The following is a 19929-nucleotide window of genomic DNA, read 5'->3' as shown; positions in this document are numbered from 1 at the left end:
TGTGTGATCTTGCCTGATTAGACCTCCCCTCAGGAGGCATCCACAGACTGTGCTTGATTGACATGTCCCTAACTATGCGGTTAGTTTTGTTGTACCTGTTAGGGCGGGACATCTTATACCTTTATCATTGTTATGGGGTCGTCACACCAAAATTCACTACCCACTGATTTCAGCGATGAAGAGGGGAAGACGTACTTGCTTCCTGTTGCAAACTGATGCTAGATTGAGTTAAATCTGCCTTTTTTTACAGCAGAGATTTTTACATGACATTGCTGACATTGGTTTACCGATAAACTTAAATGGAACTGAGCCATCGTTAACTGCATTAATTACACCTGTGCTTTTCTGGCTATGACAAGTCAAAATGTCTGCTGTGAAAAAGGCCTACTAATCTTTAAGTAGTAAAAATCCCAGGACTCACCAATGCACCAATTTGACAGGGAGGGTGAGATGGATCTGTTATTTAGGATGTATTGATTGTTTACAGTATCTTATTGTTTGTACAACATGGTGAAATAATACAAGGAGCAGAAAAGGAGCGATGCTACCTGGTTGCAGTGAGTGCAACATCAATAGAAGGTAACAACAATCAAGTTTTTGATTTAAAAAAATAATTCTAAACATGTGGCTTGCTGTTGTTGCTGCTAGCCATGCAGCTTATTATCAACTTCAACCTGAGTGAAAACACCTGTACATGTGGTGAGCAGGGCATTTAAGATTTAGCAACATAGCATCTGATTGAACATAAACTACACAAAATTGCATGAAACATTTCTTCTTGCATGTAATTTCAATTCAAACATTTGATGAAGAGCTACAGGGTTTTATTTTGCAATAATTCAACAGAAACATGCAAATACTCTGATATTTTAATTACATTTACAATCAGTGGCTAAACTAGACAAATGCTCCTGTATGTGTTGTTGGCTGATGGCTGTGGTATCCTTATACACATGTACACGACTCCATTTGTCAGTTGCTAATATGGATCCCTGTTGTCTGACTGATCCACGAATAGTACCGTGAGACTCGAGTGTAGATGCCATACTTTCCGTCCATGGCACACTCCTCACCCCAGCTGACGATGCCTGTCAGGAACCAAGTGCCTTTGTATAAGGTGGCATGTGGCCCCCCGCTGTCCCCCTGGCATGAATCCATCTGTATATTTAGGTAGCCAGCACAGAACATGAAGCGTGTGATGTGGTCCCGGCTGCTCTGTTTACACAGGGTGCGTTCCACGTAGGGGACATGCAGCTTCTGAAGCTTGGTAGCCTCAGGGCCCTGGAACTTTAGCCGCCCCCAGCCGCTCACCAGAGAGCTGCTGGACTCCCTCAGTAGGTTCTCTATAAAGTCTTTGGGGCCCAGGCAGATGGGACGCCGTTGGTTGGACAGTTCCACTGGACTGGCAAGCTTCAGTAGTGCAATATCATGGTTATACGGCGACTTCTTGTAATCGTACAAGGGGTGGCTATGCTGCTCTGCCACCACATGGTCTCGCTCTGGACCCTCATCCAGGTTCACATCATGTTCACCTAGAAGTATAGATTAATTTTTATATAATAAAGTAATTGTTAAAATGTTCTGCACCAGGTGATGTGTGTGATGGAACAGCTTCTGAAGTAATAGTTTACTTGTTCAAAATTAAAGCAAACAACGTAACATTTCGAAAAAACCACATCCTGCAAAGCAGTTTTATCACTTGTGAAGCTGAAAAGAAAAATGTACATTTATGCTGTCACTAACACTAGGTCTTGGTCTTCAGTTTCAGGACCATCTCATGATGGATAGTATGTTCACAATACACTAAGTATTATTAGACCTTATATGTCCAAAGTGCTGCATTGTTTTAGCGCATGAACTACTAATTCTTAAAATGTGACATATAGCATACCATAAATTCAGACTGATTTCTAAGCAGCACTGTTTTTCTTTCATTTCAATATTGCATTAAATTCTGAAAAAACACTTGCAGATGTCAAATCTGTTTGATAAATGTAATCGATCAAAACTGAACATTCAGTCCACAGTTAGGTTAGTAGGGAGCCTCCTTTTATGGTGTGTTCATGGACACTCACATATCCAAAATTCAAGTCTCATTACAAGTGACAACCAAACTAACAAAACCATTAAAACATGACCCAGGTTTGCTGATTATTTGTCTTCTGGTTGGTTTCACAACAACATAGCTGATGAATGAAATGCTTTGGGAAGCTGGCTCTTAAATGTCAAATCTCAGAGCTTCATTGAATGCACCAACAACAAGAGGTTTCAAAACAGTCCCTGCTGGCAGCTGCATTACCACACAATATATTTTATTTATAATAAAAAAAACTTTGATAAAAGCAGAGTATATGTTCCTTGTTGGATTATCTATCTCAAGTATCATCAGCAAGTTATTTTTTTCATACATGAACTGTAACAAATAGCTACCAGGAGGATAGTAAAGTTATACTTTGGAAAATAGTCTGCAGCCATTTGTATTTGGATAAAACAAGCAACTAACCGACATGGTCCTTTAATACAAACATGGCATTAATCGTAATGATTGAGAGATATAGATCAGAGATTTAGAATGTGAGTATATAGTATATATTTGTTTTTCCTACCCACTCTGACGAAGAAACCCTGTTTAGTCTCTATCAAACAATGGGCAGCGGTGATGACCCATAATTCACTGAGCAGAGATCCTCCACAGAAAGGCTGCGCTCTATGAAGGGTGGCTGAGTGAGCCATCAGGGACACCTGCAAACATACACAAACACAAATACTTCAAAAAGCATAAAATGGCAGTGCAGCATTACAGCTAGGTATTTGTTTCCTGCACATACTGCCTCCCCCTCTGAACTTCTGAATGACAGGCGAGATTGAGATGGTTTGGACCTGTGCAGAGGAGAGATGTTGGGTATTTGGGGATAAGGAGGCTGAAGATCGAGCTTCGAGTCACGAGGAAAAGAGGAAGGCCAAAGAGGAGGTTTATGGATATGGCGAGGGAGGACATGCAGGTGGTTGGTGCGACAGAGGAAGATGCAGAGGACAGGAAGAGATGGAAACAGATGATCCGCTGTGGCAACCCCTAACGGGAGCAGCTGAAAGAAGAAGATCTGCAGACCTTTTGTGTGTGTTTATGCAAGATTAGATGGAGAAGCAACATACAATCCAAAGCAAAGATGTCACACAATCACATGATATCGTTGACCATTTGCAGGGACCACATATTGGGAATTAATAAACAAGAATGGGTAAAACTCTTGAGCAATTTGGCCTACAACAACCCAGTCAACTGAACACAAATGCATGTGTCTTTCTTTATTCTGACTCCATTATTTTCCTCCTCTACTCCTCCCATGCTATATTTCCTGCCCCAGTGACCTGGAAATGTTGAGGTGGAGAGAGATGTTAGGTTCAAGACCATGAACAAGCATCGGGCCTGCTGTAGTGACTGCGTGCAAGAAATCCCACTTTCCAAATGAAGCTTCAGGTTTTTTGACCTCCCTGGAAGTAAGCGAAAACTTGCATCCAATCTGTGAATATCATCCATTTGCCTTGAACTCACCCCCATCTCTCCATTCTGCATCCCACACTACAGTACCTGCCAAGGTATCTCTCCAGGATTGGCCTCGTAGCCTCCCACAATCCTCTGGTCAGTGTTGACTTGCTCTGTGATGTTGGGCAGTGTGGGGAAAGCCCAGGAAGGCAGCTGGTCTTTTGTTTTAGTGACACTGCTCGCCTCCCCACTGTTTACAGAGGAGTTTGAATCCGACTTCACTGAACGCACATCTACTGCAGAGTCCACAGAGATCTTGAACTGGTCTGAGTCATTCTCAAAGTGTTCGTAGTAATCAAATAGCTGTGTTACATTGATGTCATCCTGCAGGGTGTCACTGGAATTGTGTTTTCTTTCAGAGCTGTGTGTTGTGTTTGATGACCGTGGGTTTATGATGGACCTGGTGACGGAGGTGGAGTTGTTCACACAACCGCAGCTGAATTGTCCTGAGGGGGGAATGAAGGCAAAACAAAAAGGGAGATATTCTAGTTTTGTCTCTTAGACATAATTAAATATTACAGTGTCAGATTTTTTCACAGCTGAGATGGTTTTCCTGCAGTTTTATTTTGTCACAGGCTGAGTTTGGAGCAAAAAGTGACTAGTTTTACACTATAGGCAGATTTACCCAATGGCTATTTGAATTCTGTGATTTCACACAGTTGAAGGATCAGGATCCTGAGCAAATACAGTACGAAGATGCACATTTGCAGTGGTGGAATGTAACTAGGTACATTTACCCAATTTCTGTACTTAAGTGCAAATTTGAGGTATTTTTCTACCCACTTTCTACTTCTACTCCACTACATTTCAGAAAAAAAATATTGTACTTTTTACTCCATTACATTTAGCAGCTCTAGTTACTAGTTACTTTACAAATTGGGATTTTTCATACAAAACATTAATTTATTTTTTTCAGAATTTTAACAAACCAAACAATCAATCATTTAATGGAGAAAATAATCAGCAGATTAATCCATAATGAAAATAATCATCAGTTGCAGTCCTCTACAAAACACTGTAGTTCAAAATGGGCTTCACCTCAACCAACTACAACAGTAAAATCCTGCTTTTACACTAATGCATGAGTAATAATAATCTAATGATATAATAAATAATATAATATATAAGAAATCCGTCACAGGGGACATTATCCAGTACTTTTGCTTTTAATACTTTAAGCACATTTTTTAAATTATACTTACATACTTTTACTTATGTAACACTTTAAAAGCAGGACTTTTACTTGTGTGAGTATTTTTACAGTGTGCTATTAGTACTTTTACTTAAGTAAATGATCTGAATATTTCCTCCACCACTGCACATTTGTCTTTTCAACTGCATGTGGGGAATTACAGAAAAACATGGTGAAAATGAATGCATCTCAAGAATCCAGACACGTAAAGGTTCAAATTTAAATATGTTTTCTCTGTTGCTAGCTTTCAGTGTGGGCCCTAGAGTAGGTCACTAACTGACTAATTGATTTAGGTATATGGTAAATGGTTAGGTTTTAGGTAAGAATGTGGTATGTTTAAGCAGTAGGTTAGAGATGGGTATGTTTACTGTAGATATATGTTTTTTGTGGTTAAGGCCAGTGTAATCGGAGGTCGGTTGCATCTGCTTATATTCGAGCAGTTGCTCAAGTATCATTTGTTTTAAGTGCCGGTTTTCTGTGTGGTTCTCTACCCAGAGTGTTCATGCTGTCAACAATACCCATAAATGATGTACTTTATTTGACAGCTATAAACTGCAACACAGTTTATGAGCCAGTCTGCATCCCTTATTGGACACCAAAGGGATGAGAAATGTATCACGATGAGTCCAGCTTTCTGTCTTATTGCTGTTTAAAAGACAGCTTGTATATCACTCTTAAGTTCTGGCTTGTGACTCTCTGTGGGTGAGGATGTTTATGTACAGTAGCTGACACCAGGATTTCATTTGGGCAAAAAAAGCCACGGTCTCAAATGTGCAGTAGACGAGACAGGTGTAACTGTGTCGATATCTGTACAGTGGAGTTCCAGTGTTCTAGGATTATTTCCATTTGGGGAGATGTGACACAGACTTTGGTTACTTTTTGTTTAGGCATTAAACTTAAATACTAAAATATGTGCACTCTTTGTTCAATCTGTAATTCATTATAATGTGTGCAGTGTAGTGTTTAGAGTGTAAAACACAGCATAGCAATTAGGGCTGTGTTGAGTTACAAATTAATTTCTAAATGTATAACCAAAACACCTGAACAGCCACCTTGCTGAATGCTGTGTATGGTTTATCATTGTATTTCACCTGTTGGTTCACAGCTCCTCTTGTCTGGCCCAAGTTTGTAACCAGCTGCACAGTGACACACGGCTCGCTCCCCCTGCATCACACAGAAATGGGAACATCCACCGTTGTTGACCGAACACTGCTTGGCCACCTCTGGAAACAGATGAGAAAGCAGAATTAATCTCTTTAGTGTGTTGTTCTTAATCATCTTAGCACCCACACTGACAACACATTTAATATATATGTGTGTGTGTGTTAGAAAAGAAAGTAAAGAGTCTTGTTTGAGTTTTTCACATCCAGCTTGTGACACTCACCGATCTCACAGTTCTTGCCGCTGAAGTTTGGTTTGCACCAGCAAACATATGTATTGATTCCATCTTCACACACACCTCCATTTTGACAGGGGGGTGGCTCACACTGGTCACCATCTACACACACACACACAAGTATAAATCACACACACAGATTTAGAGGTGGCGCTGTGCTTTAAATTCTCTGTGAGAACTTGTATTTCACTTGTCTTACCGATGTACCCGGCCCAGAATTCCATCTGAAAGAGAAACAGACATTAATCAGACGTTAATGACAAACCTCAGAGCTCAGCCATTATACACGAGAATGGATTATTTGTAGGCTGTGTGTGTGTGTGTGTGTGTGTGTGTGTGTGTGTGTGTGTGTGTGTGTGTGTGTGTGTGTGTGTGTGTGTGCAACCTACAGTTTTCTCATCATCCTCAAACACCTCCCTGGCCTCCTCTATCGAACAGAGTTCCTCTTTACACTCCCGCTCCAGGTTGTCTTTGTAAAGTACTTCTTCAAGATGGCCACTGTTATACCTGCGCTGGCGAATCAGCACAGTGTGTGCCACTTGCTGAGACACAAACACAGCTCCTAAAAAGGTAACAGAAGACAAAGAGGAAATTATTGAAACAACTCTGACATTATTCTCCAGCAGTAGCCCTAAACACTATTTTTTTAAGGCTATATTAGGGGTTTTCAAATTCTTCGAGACGACCATTTTTTTTAGCCTGTATTTGTTTACATTTTGGCAGATTGGCATCATTAAATCTATGCTAAATTAGCTATTAGCACTTCCTGTTTGCAATGTACCCATGGATGTACAGACAACTGTCACTGGATTACTTGATACTGAAGAAAACTTCTTCTTTTTTCTTTTTTCTTTTTCAGATTTCTGAGCATATCTATGGATGTTTATTTGCCATGTGTCTGTATGTTCAGATTTGACAGAGTTATGACTGCTGCAGCTCTAACTACTGACAGTGTTCATAAGTGGACAAAATCATTGGGCCAAAGTACAATAATTACAATAAATAACTTCTTGTTTGTTCTTAGAACAGCAGCATGCACCTGTCCCTTTCACCTACGGACATATTAGAAGAGAGGCCTTAGGTCCTGTACTACATCCATGCTTTAACCTCACCAGTATCTTTGCCTCACATTTCTCCCTCTCCCAGGGAGGCATGCCTCAGTTTGAAAACCTCTGGGCTATAGCAATGATATATATTTTATTTTAAGCATAGTGAACAATACACATAGTGAAATGTGCCAAAAACTGGGTGAGTGTTCCTCTGGTGCCCAGTATTCATGTTACCTGATGTTTTGACTGATCATCAACGTACCTTTAAGCTATCTTAAGTTCTGCTCTGACCCAAGCAAAGAGCTGATACTTGGCGGCTTGACCCGGTCTTTCGATCTATCTACATTGTATCTGCTCAGGCTAACCTACATTGGCTGCCCTCACTGGCAGTGATTGATAGGCAGTTTCATCTGAGTGCCATGGCCCACTCAGTAGTCCTGCCTCCATCCCTGCCTGTCTAGCTCCAGTAGTCTTGCAAATAGCAACTAGTTATTTAAGAAATATTTCCACACTGTTCCACACAACTTTTTCAATCTATTTTGCTCAAAGTATTTACTTTACATTACTTTGCTTATTTATCAGGGACAACACGCATTATCATCAATAAGATGTAAATGTGTCAGATTTAGGCAAAAGGCAAATTTTCATCTGCAGTCCCTGGGCTGTTTGATGTTGTATTAAAAGAAACAAACAAGACTTACAGTATGAAGAGCACACAAAACATCAAAGCACATAAACACAAGATACAGCATAAATGAATGTAAACCTTATAAAAACCATTACAGAACCATTACAAAATGTAATCTAATCTAATTATTGTAAATGTTGATAATTTTTTAATCATAATACATCTGTCAATATACATATAGCACTTGTTAAACAATCACAACCCATCATCGCTGGTGTCAAGCTCTCTCATGAGTTTGAAAAGAAAAACTTCACTAGACTCGAATCTGCTTTTTGGTAATGAGACTACTTTTATAATCTTTTGTGAGTATCAAACACAGCTTGTAGTCTTAAAATATGGCTGTAAACATTTCTAGTTTCCTTTATTGTGGAGAACAGAAGCTGGAGTCATTTTAAACTCACAATGGTTGCAATGGATTCCAGTGGTGGAAAGTTGACCAGTTTTAAAAGTTGCAAAATAGCATCAGAAAGTCTCAAGAAACATCTCAAAACACACAGATAGTTTTACCTAAATGCACTGCTTCTATGTCACTCTGTACCCTTCCACGAAGCTCTGCCAGAAGTAACACACTTAGCCATATTTTCAAGAAACAACTCTTTTTTTCTTTTTTTGGAACATCTTAAGCATGTGGAGAACTGGGTTATATTGCAAGACTGATTTTGAATAATTTCTACGAATGCTTAGATGTTTCTTTTTGGCCATCAAAAACTTTTCATCATTCAAATCCAGTGTATCTAACATAATTCAACCACATCGGCCGCCCTCTACGACAGAGGAAATAAGTCAGAGATCAGGCCTTTAAAAATGATCAGAGGGTCAACTGCGTGACCACCAGCCTCTTCCTATATTTTTGCATCTCTGACAATTGGCTGCCTCCTCAATCAATACCTGCTCTTCTGTCGTTTACCTGTGTTTTCCTCTGTGATTTCAGCAGCCAGTCCGTACCACTCCAGCAGTAAACCAGCAATGAAAGTCAGTAAACAAACTCCGGCCATCTTGTCGTTGTCAGTTGTCCGTCTGCTTTTGCCAAAGCCTGAACTCAGTGCAGGAAAGACAGATCCACCACTCCAAAGTACAGCAACACACTGTTTACTCACCTGGGAGACTGCAGAGTATGTGTATAAGTTCACATTTGTGTGTGTGGGTGTGTGTGTATAGGTATAAAGTGACAAAGTTCAAAAAGCAGATGATTTTATTCAGTCATGTCGGATTGAAATTGAGCAACAGCAAATATTGACTGTTGATGAGAAAGAAGAACAGTTCTGGCCGCGTTGTGTGTGTGTGTGTGTTTGTTGACGTTACCAGCTGTTAATCATGTTGTTTATCATGATGAGTCTTGTCCAATAAGCAGCTTTTGCAGCATGGCTTACGTGACAGTTTCAAAATGGGGTTAACATGCACACATACACGTTTGTACTTCTATATTTGCGAGGACCATCAGTCACCACTCCCTAGCCCCTGATCCTAACCATAACCATTGCAACTACATCGCTGGCCCAAACTTTACCCTACATAACCTTAACCTAAATCAAATTCTGACCTTGAAGAGTTTCAGAGAAACAATGTAACTGAGAAGAATCAGCACATTCTTCCAAACAAAAAGCTAAATTTATTAGCAATAAAAAGTATACTTGTGTAATTCAGTACACTCATAGGTTTTCCATCACAGCCTTATTTGGTCTGGTATGACTAGTAGCTTAAGGTGGCTAATGTTAACAAACTACAGTAGATAGGTATTGCTGTGTAAATGTCATTACAGAGTCAGACTTTTTGACTAATCTCTATTTGTGCTACTGTTATATTATGCTTAGGCAATTGAGTGACTGTGCTTAGGCATTTACCAAATTGTAAATTACCAAATTTACAAAGGCTTGCCTTAAACCAAGTCTTAATCCTCAAACAGTCTTTTGAAGAAATAAGGAGCAGCCAAAATGTCCTCCTCACAAAGACAGACAGACAGACACACACACACACACAGACTTGTGGCTGCGTGTGTCTTTGGGGGGATCAGTCATTGACATAATGCATTCTCTAGCCCCTTACCCTAACCTTAACCATCACAACTAAGTGCCTAACCCTTACCCTAACCCTAATTCTAACCTAACCCTAAAACCAAGTCTTAACCCCCAAACAGCCCTTTAAACTTGTGGGGTCCAGCATTTTGGCCCCACAAAGCTGTCGGGACCCCACAAGTATAGTGCCCCCCCACACACACACACACCAGATTTTAAACTGTATCACCATTTAAGTGGACAAATGTTACTGTAAATCCAGGCAGGCAAATCAGCTTAAAGCCATTCTGATACAACAGAAGAGACTGAAAATATAATTAAAACTCCTCAACTGGTGCTGCAGTTTACACACAGAAGTAATGAACACACAAACTCCTAGCTTGATCTTGAGTATTGAAGGCTGTTTGATTATACTGTGAGTTACACAGGGTGTGGCTGTGGACAAATCACTGTGACTGACAGCCAGGTCAGCTGGCCTTGGGCCAGGAGCTCCTTGGCAACAGCGGCCTTGTGGTGACTTATTGGCTGAGGACGGTTTAAATGGGGTGAGGCAGGGTCGCATCCCTCTTTTTAGTGCAATGCAAGCCATTAAATTCATCCCCCTTGCAAACTACAGATTTTACAGTGGGAAAACTTGCGAGGGAATATAACGATTAGGGCATTCACCATCACTTTGGTAACAATTATGATTAAATCACTCCTTGCTGATTAGTGTCCTGGGACCAGATCTGTCAGTGATGTGAACAGCAGCTCAGCAGTGGAGGAGGGGGTCACTGATGAAAAGCATCTCAGGTGTAAATGCATACAGAGAGAGAGAGTTAAAACCAGGAAAAGCATGCTGGTGGGAAAACATGTCCCCTGTGTACAGAGTCCCACCCAGACTGTGTATTGTTACATGACTGCTTATCAAATTTGCCTGCAAGTTTATTACATCAGCATTTTTATAATCTGATTGTCTTTATTGTGAACCAAACTGGTGAGGAAAAAAGCAATGAGTTCATTTTCTACAAACAGTAAGTGAAATCATGGCTTGAATCATAGCCAACAATTATGGAACGTTTTATCACTCAATTAATTACATGAAGTTTTCTAGTAATTTTTTCACTATTGTGTATCTTTATTTGTCCCATTGCTGCAGGCAACATTTGACATCCATATTTATTGTGTCTTGTTTTATTGTGTTTACAATGCTGCTGACATGTATGCTTTCTTTATCTTTTGCTTGACTCTTATGGAGTATCATCTTGGAGGTTTGGGTATGTACTCCCTTTGGTGATCCATGATGAAGACAGTGTAGTGATGAAGACTCTGGGCTCTGGATGCAGGCCTATGGATCAAGTTGATACCCTCTTTTTTTCATGTCACCCTGTCATCAATCATTAAAGAATTGTCCTCTGTCCTTCCTAGTATGATCATACAGCTGTTTTGCCGCCAGTGTATGACTCATGAGGTCAATGTCTCCGTCATTTCTGTCCCCTCAACAACACTGAGTGATGACCTGACTACAGCTGACCTGAGACCAGCTCGCAGTGCAGAATAATTATTATGACTGGCAAGTAACAGAGCAAAATATGACTTGGAGGATGTGTCAGGTTTTTCTAAATTAGCTCCAGGTACACAGTTTTCACTATGTTGAGGTAATCTGGAGTTGACCTCTGCCAGGCGTTTTCCACATAGGAAAACATAATGAGGGATATTTCACCAATGACAAGAACACATTTCAGAGGCAGTTTAATTAAACACCTCTCCTATGCTTGACAGTTCATCTGTCATTATCTGACTTGGTGTGATTTAATTAACCCTGTGCACCTGTTACACAAGGGAGGATAAAAACAGCTGATAGTTACACAATGGTATTTAACTGAATACGAACTGTATGTTCAGTGTATATATATTCATTTTACAAGTACGTTGCCAATGAGGGCCCCATCTCTTTGCATGAATTCTGCTTTTCCGGGAGCATTTTGTCAGAGTGGGTTCTGCTGATGGGAACAGGAGCAGTCATATGCGGCACTTTTTGTTCTAATAGAGCAGCTGGTCCCAGAACAGTAATCCTTCAGGGGAGGCTCTAGCAGAGGACCAGCTGTGCTTTGGGCTGTTGGCTCATTTAGTAGCTGGAGTCAAAAAGCCACTACAACTTGACGTCACAGACCTGTTATACAAGAGTCAGACAAACTTGTCATATGAGACGAATGTAAAAGATAATGTGAGTAAGATTTACAAACAGCAGTCAGTCAGTTGGGGAACATAAATCTGCTATAATTTCACCTGTCTCAAGACACTTCATTGATGCAAATCATTCTATTAAAGATCTTGAGTGCATGGGGAAAAGAAAAACAATCACTGCAGCCCACAGGGGAGGTAACTTTGAGAGGAAACTTCTCCAAAGAGAGGCTTTCTGGATATACAGACTTAACTCTGTGACACCAGCAAGCCTCAATGAGGAGTCAGTAGTTAGATTTCACTTCACTTTTGTAGACCAGAGGTTCTATTTTTTATTAAATATTGTGCGTACATTTTCTATTTTTATTGTATTTAGTTTAGACATTTTTTTTGCTCTAAGGGTGAACCAGTTAAGCTTCAGTTGAAGTCTGCATACGGGCCTTCTTGGTTGCTTGTTGGGTACACCTGAACATGTGATGGCTAAACATTGCTTACATAACAAGGCTTTTAGAAGCCCTACATTAACTCAGTGTGGAGAAGCCATGAATATGTTTTTTATGGTGAACAACATTCTGTCTTTATCACATAAGCAAAATCAAGTTAGTTAAACTTTATGTATTAACAAAGTCTCATTGAGATCAATATCTCTTTTGCAAGAGAGTTAAAAACTAATTACATATATATCTATGGGACAACTCCTTATTCTGACCTTCTGCTTGCAGAAATAAATGACTTAGGGTGATTTACAGTAATTATCTTAAACTTCCATCTCTGCTTAAAAAGTTGGTACAAACTAGGTCTCCTGTAATGAATTCTTCACTGAGGCAGAAACAAACAAACTGGGGCTACTTCCAGCAGGCCAGTGCTGTTGTGCCATGTAGCTGCTTGATGTAGGTTAACAGAAGAAACTAAACGTATCTCTGACCTAACTTCTTCACACTGAGTGCTAACAAACTGAAGCCTTTAGGACGGTCTTGTCAAATGGATTTGAACTGAATGGTGGTGCTTGCAGGCAGAAGAGATGAGAAGAGAGGAAAAAGAATATTGTGTTGCTTAACATTTTACTGTCATTAAGTTTGTCTCAGAAACAGAGTTGTAGAATATGACTGTTGTTCCTGCAGTATGCTTGCAGGTTTAAGTTGTCATTGTCAGTTTCATGTCACAATGATGAGTCAATAAAGAAAGAGATTTGTACTAGGGTGTTATTGTTTTGAGGATCCCATTTTTACCTCAAGACAAATACACTACACCCAATAATATAAGTATGAGGCTGTCTTATAGAAATGTTAAAGAGAGACTTCAGATAATCTGAAGCACACTGAAGCAACATTTTTAGGCAGATTGTCGCAGGATAAAACAAAGTGTAAGTGTATCCTACTTCTACCTTGGTAAAAAAAAAAAAAAGCCATTTTCCAGCACAAATTGATTAAATGATCAATAAATTGACTCATTTGCGTAGTGTTAGACTGCTGAGTTTGCAAGTGGATCTACATGTATCAGATTGAAGACAACCTTGTGAATATGGTGACCTTCTTTAAGACCTTCTTTAAGAGCTAACATGTGCTTCCTACTATTGTACCCCACCAGGAAAATCTGTTTAATTTTACCTCAGTATTTAGATAGGGACTTACAGTGTGTCTGTATTTGTATGAGTTTCTAATGATTAGAATTGCCTGTATTCAGTTCAGTAAAAAGGCACCCTTTATAAAGGGTTTATAAGCTGTAACTAATGGCTTTATGAATGGTTTATTTACTAATGTTTATAGATCAGTTATACGTCATTAATAAGAACTTTTATGTTGCCATTTATAATTGCAGATGACTGAAAGTGAGAAATGTGCAATACTTTATTAAGGACTTTATTAACATTTGTATCTGCAGAATTTATGGTTTATTAGCAAATGGCCTACTAACAGTTATAATTTCAGACATGTAGGTACCATGTTTGTCACTTTCTAATAAGCCATCATGTCTGTAGTTAGCCTGTGAAACGGTTGTTAACTTTTCTAATAAGCCATCCTAGGAAGTCTAGGAAGACTACGTCATTAATGAGCTTATAAGCCATTAGTAAGCTATTAATGAAGAGGCATGCATGTCTCACTTTGCAATAATAGAAATGTTAATAAATGAATTAATAAACAGTGGTCATTCGTGTCACACTTTCTAATGAGCCATCAGAAAACATTGGTCACTCACATGCATTCATAAATGTTAATAAAACAATGAATGTTATAACACATTAAGTCTGCAGTTGTAAATGTTAATAAGTTGTAAATAAGTGTCAGGCTGGAGGAGGATTTTCCACAATCTGGCAACACAAAAGTTATTAATGGCTTATGACTGATCTATAAAGCATAAAGTATTTATCAGCCATTAATAAAGCCATTAGTTCCAGCTTATTAGCCCTTATTAGAAAGTGGTAGCTTTAATTCTTCAAATAATTTGTAGCCTATAGGATGTCTGACTGGAGAGAGTAAGAGTGGTTTACTGTGTTGCGTGCACATATTTGTGTCATCTTTCTTTGTCTCTCAATGTGCGCGTGCGGGGTGCAGATTTTGCGCGCGCACGTTTGGGAGCGCTCCTGCTGGTATATGGTGACATCTAGAAGCACAACGGGCTCTCAAACAGAGACGGACGGTGGAGAGAAAGAGGCAGAGGGGGACAGAAGCAGGGACGGCGAGAAAGAGTGCGAGACTTGGACTGCTGCCGCCGTGTGTAGAGGGACACAAATCTGACGAGGATGAAAAAGTAAAACCGCGATCCTGCATCGCTCGCCTGAAGTTTGATCCAACAACCGGCCGCAGCGGAAGAGCTCCATGAGCGGAAAAACGAAAGGCAAAGAGGATAGAGATGCCGCCAAAGGTGAGTGATGATGAACCCGAGTCAGAATTTTACGCGTTTTTATTCCTCTCTCTTGTGGGCACAGAAGTAGGAATATCTGGTAAAGCTTTTGTGATGAGATCATCATGCTGGCTACTTATCCCCTTATTGTCCCCATAGTCCAGAATACAGGGCATATACACTGGACTACTTTAAAATATGGTTGGACGTATGTTTCAAAATGAAAGCTATAAAAAAAACGTTTGAAAATTGCTATTTATATATTATGTTAATGTAAATACATAATAAACTACATGTTGTCTCATACGGGTATTGCAGTTTACAGGAGGAGACCCATAAACCTTGAATGGTGTTAATTACATAGTGCACAAGATGAAACATCCAATAGCCTATATGTCGATCTTGTGAAATCACTAACATGGGCTATTATTTCCACCACATCCGGGTTTCTGGCTCTCAGATCTAATTTCAGCGGTGTGCACATACAAATAAATTTTCTCCCCTCTGTACAGCAATAAAATTGACGCGCGATACACCGCAATGGAAACTGGGAAATTATCATTGCCATGGAGACAAAAAGGGTGTTGCCCGCAAGCTGAGCGCGATCATGCATCATAATGCGTGAGACCCGTACTCATTCATAAAAAAAAAAAAAGCAGAGAGATCCAGCGTGCAGGGATTTTTAGTGAGATGAAGTCCATATATAGCTTAATAAATTACAGCTAAATAAAATAAGCTCCACATGATAATAAGCGTTTATAGTGGAAGGTTAAATTCCTCCTAAACTGGGTTTAGCCAGTTAAGCACAAACGCAGTGGACAATCGTCATAGTGCAGGCCTTTTCTACACAGTGCACCATACAGTAGGCTAATCAATAATTTGGGTATTAAAAATATTCTCATGCAATAAACAATATCTATATATATCTAAAATTGTAATTGATGTTTCTTTACATTTGCTGTCTTTCCAATGATCTCAAGTCGAGGTTTTAGTTTATTCACTAAGCCATTTATTATGACTACAGTAGGAGTTAATTGTAAATCTTCTGCCCTCACTATGCGTCTTCTTCTTCTTTTGAGTTTGATGGCGATTGGCATCCATAAGTGTGCATTACCACCAACTGCTGAATTTGTAACAGCTTCACAGTGTAAACTATTGTGTCCACCCAAAGGGATCCCATGACATTAGTCCATTCTATATCCCAGACCCAGTTGTCTGAGTTGGTGCAACTCCTTCCTTCAATGTAACATCTAGATCTTCTCCAGAAATGTCCACAACATTCAAGAACCTTCTTGCAGCGTCCAGCACCAAATTAATCCTTTCCGACTTCCCCTTTATTTCAGCCGCACAATTTATAACCATGGCAATAAATGCCAGAAATCGTTTCTTGTCCATATAGATGCTCTGATCATCTCCATTCCCTTTCTGCTCCTTTTCCTTTTGCACTGCCACCATTTCTCTCCATACTCTCAGCAGCTTCAGCGTATGAAAATCCCTTTTCTGCTCTGATCTTATTCACTTTTACTTCCTTAATTCTTTTTGGGCACTGTGCTACCATCCCAACAAGATACGTCTCCTCTTTCTTCATTGTCTGACTGGAATCACTTGAATTACTCTTCTTCCTTTTCTTTTCACTTTTAAATCCTCTCGAGTCCTCGTTTCCAATTTCGTGCTCCGATTCCTCCTCTGACTCCATTTCCTCCTTCCTCTCCCAAACCAAGTTTGTGTCACCTGTCCAAGCAAGTTTTCTAGTGCGATGTCTTCGTCGCCTCATTGTGGTGCGATAAGCTGTAATGTGCTCATTACTGCCCCCTAACGCCGGCGGGCGGAAAACACCCACTTGACGGTTAGTAGGAACCGCATTTGTATTGGGTGTTTTTCCCCCAATGACCACACGGGGCAATAATGAGCCATTCCACATTTGAAAACAAACTTTGACAAGCAACGCCAAGGTGAGATTTCCACTGAGAGATTACAACTTCACCACAAAGTAAAGCCTCAACACATACCACTGTAGTTTAATTTACACTGAACATTTTAAAGGGGCTGTAAGCGACATTCACTGCCACTAAATGTCACACTAGAGCTCCAGCAACTCAGGCCAAAACAGATGGGCGCTATGGCATACCAGACTCCATTGAGAAAAACAGTAATTTTACCTCGCAGATCATCGTCAAACACATTTCATTCAAACTAGACAGAAACAAAATATAACTCACTAAAACCGTCTTCGTTAGTCTTTCCACTGTTCCAACAATCACCAACTCTGGTTTGGTTGAAATAAAACCTTAATTTACTGAAATATTCTGGCTCTACACCTCAGCCGGCAGCCGCAAAACGGTCTACAATGGCTGCTGTGGACAAATGCGCCTGTCAAAGTATGTTCACTAAAAGTGCTTGTTTTTGATACTGACAGGCTCAGATTGTTATTGTAAGTGTCTGACAACATTATGCAAAGGATTCCTACAAAGATAGACCATTTTGTTAAACAGTAAGATCCTTTTTGTTTAACCAGAAATAGCCATTTTATCATTCTCACCCGCCACCAGACTCCATTGAAAAAACCCCAATAATTTTACCTAGACAGAAACAGTTTAGACAGAAACAAAATAAAACTCACTAAAACCATCTTTGTTAGCCTTTCTGTTCCAAAAATTACCAACTCTGGTTTCGTCGAAATAAACAAGCAAATAGTTGTTTGCTGCTATATTAATGTTCAGAATCTCATATACAAAACCTTTAAGCAAAGCAGTATTTTTTCCCAGTGCTAGTGCTTTGAATTACTTTGTACAGGTGTCTCTACTGTATATTTTGCTCAGTGTATAGTGAGCTTGAGCTAAAGGAGCATCACTTCCAAAAGGCTGAAATAGATTATGACTTTTAATCTAGTTTTTTTAAAATTATGAAAGTAACAATAAACCACATGTAAGTTATCACTTTCCAAATTTAAAGCTAAAGTTACTGAGCAATTACTGAGGCCACATTCATTACACTGAATCGAGTGATTGAGCCATTAACTTAAAACAACACAAATTAACACAAGACAATGAGACAATCGCAGAAATATGTCAAGTCTGTTGTACTTTTTGACTAAAATATCTTCAGTAATGACTTACACCCTCTCTGGTGGACAGACATACAGGGATATATGTCACCTTGTACTGTTCTGTATATAATAATAGTGACATTAAGGATTACGTTTGGGTAGAACAAGAACTCATTAACATCATGTTCTTAAAGAGATTAGTCTTAGAAATGTGTGTGTGTGTGTGTATGTGGACTCACAAATAATAAGCAGCAGAAGATTCACCGTAGAAACAGCACTGTTAATTAACCCTCTTTGTGACACAGCAATATGGCAGCAGAGGTCAACATTGCACAGCAATTAAGACCCATCCAATATATCACTGAACCACATCTGACTTTTCACTGATATTAGCATATAGTCCAGTAATAATGCCCTACAAGCACTAACAAGCACAAAACCTACAGATCCAATTGCCTACTTATTTTTGACATTTATTCAACACCTTTGATAATATATAGAAGCCCATCTTCACCACTCGAAAAGAAAATTCCACCACCCAAGTTTTTTTTTTTTAGCAGTTAGCAGCTTGGCTCTAGATGTAGCAATGTCGGCCGGTCCACCACTTTGGTCCAGAGTCAGACTGAAATATGTCCACAACTATTGGAAGGATTGCCATGCAGTTTGGTACAGACATTCATGTCCCCCCTCAGGAGGAATTGTAACAACTCTGGTGATCCCCTGACTTTTATACCACCATCATTTGGTCAAAGTTTCAATTTGTTTTGGTTACCTCTGTTTATGACTAAATACCTGCAAAAGTAATGTCATTCCCATCAGCCTCAACTGTACTTTGTGCTTAGTGCTAATTAGCAAATGTTAGCAAGCTAACACACTAAAATAAGTTAGTGAACATGATAAACATTATACCTGCTAAACATCAGCATCTTAAAATTGTAATTGCGAGCATGTTCGCATGCTGATCTTAGCATTTAGCTTAAAGCACCACTCTGTTTATATCCTCTCAGAGCCACTATGAGACTGTAGATTCTTAGTTTTGTTTTTCATTGTTACATGTTTTATCCATCATAATAATGATTATTTGCACCAACAAATTAATATTACTTCCTGCCCACAATCTGTAATCTGGGAGTACAATGACTGTGTGATGTCATGAAAAAGTGGCTAATGAGTTGCACCTTAGTTGTGGCTCCTGGTGACAACCTAGTCCACCTTTTGTCCTGCCACATGTTACAGTAGATGAGGTCTGTCATAAACTGGGACTCCTGGGAGTCTGCATAAAAATAGAAATGTGACGGGGATGTGATGGAGCTCTCAATGCGACAAAACTAGTGAGGCAGTAGTCAAAATATTTACCCTTAAGTTTTCTTCTATGCTAATTACATTCTTGCCATTACTATGGCACACACACTCCCACAACCTCCCTTTTTTGTTATCTGATAATATGGCGCCATCTAGTGGCTGACAATTTAAATCTCTGGTAGTAAATGACTGCTGATATTCTCCAAAATCTGAAGGGAAACACAAGAAAGGTTTTTTGTTTTTTTATAGACTACAGTGACTGGATATTGGCTACCTGCCCAGGCTATTGGCCTGGGAACCTTTGCCAAAACATACCTGCTGGCATCTTTGAGGTTTGCTATTTCAAGCCAAGGCTACATAGCTATTTGGGGAGGTTTTATGTGTTTGTTCAAAGCTAAAATGGCATTTCAGTTCAGTTGAGACAAATGGCAGAAAGAAAGGAAGAAACCTGAAACACAGAAACAGGCACACAGTGACCGAGTCAATCCATCGGCTTGATCTAATACAGTTATTTCCTGACCACAGGAAGCCAGAGCATAATTATACAATTATGTGGGCAAAAACAATAATAACAATTGTTTCCCTCAAAAATATTGTTTTTGTAGCCTCACAGAGGTTTGGAAAATCTGACAGAGAAGCACATTTGTTTCAAAGATAACATTGATGTTTCTTCTACTATCAGCTTTACTGTTCAAG

At 39.5% G+C, this 19929-nt stretch overlaps 2 protein-coding genes across 4 annotated transcripts in view; one reads left to right on the top strand and one right to left on the bottom strand.

Annotated features, from left to right (window-relative positions):
• Positions 1-38: 38 nt before the first annotated feature.
• The window catches only part of fgf13b (fibroblast growth factor 13b), a 34337-nt gene continuing 14446 nt past the window's right edge, over positions 39-19929 (top strand). The window contains exons 1-2 of one of the 3 annotated variants that reach the window (XM_044221933.1): positions 39-579; positions 14597-14906. In XM_044221933.1, the coding sequence (XP_044077868.1) occupies positions 14861-14906 (46 nt within the window). In that variant the 5' untranslated portion in view covers positions 39-579; positions 14597-14860. Of the gene's footprint in view, positions 580-14596; positions 14907-16720; positions 16838-19929 lie in introns of those variants that run through there. The other 2 variants (XM_044221937.1, XM_044221935.1) reach the window with 2 other exon arrangements.
• On the bottom strand, positions 808-8989 carry f9b (coagulation factor IXb). Its single transcript, XM_044221924.1, has 8 exons — positions 8777-8989; positions 6522-6694; positions 6332-6356; positions 6121-6234; positions 5828-5959; positions 3590-3990; positions 2607-2742; positions 808-1532 (listed from the first exon to the last, which is right to left on the bottom strand). Exons 1-8 carry the CDS (start codon positions 8862-8864, stop codon positions 973-975), a joined length of 1629 nt encoding a protein of 542 aa, XP_044077859.1. The 5' UTR covers positions 8865-8989; the 3' UTR covers positions 808-972.

The sequence above is a fragment of the Siniperca chuatsi genome, linkage group LG14 (genome assembly GCF_020085105.1).
Source record: "Siniperca chuatsi isolate FFG_IHB_CAS linkage group LG14, ASM2008510v1, whole genome shotgun sequence".
Classification (NCBI taxonomy): Eukaryota; Metazoa; Chordata; class Actinopteri; order Centrarchiformes; family Sinipercidae; genus Siniperca; species Siniperca chuatsi.
Note: the sequence above shows the minus strand (reverse complement) of the source record. Positions and strands in the feature narration are given on the sequence as shown.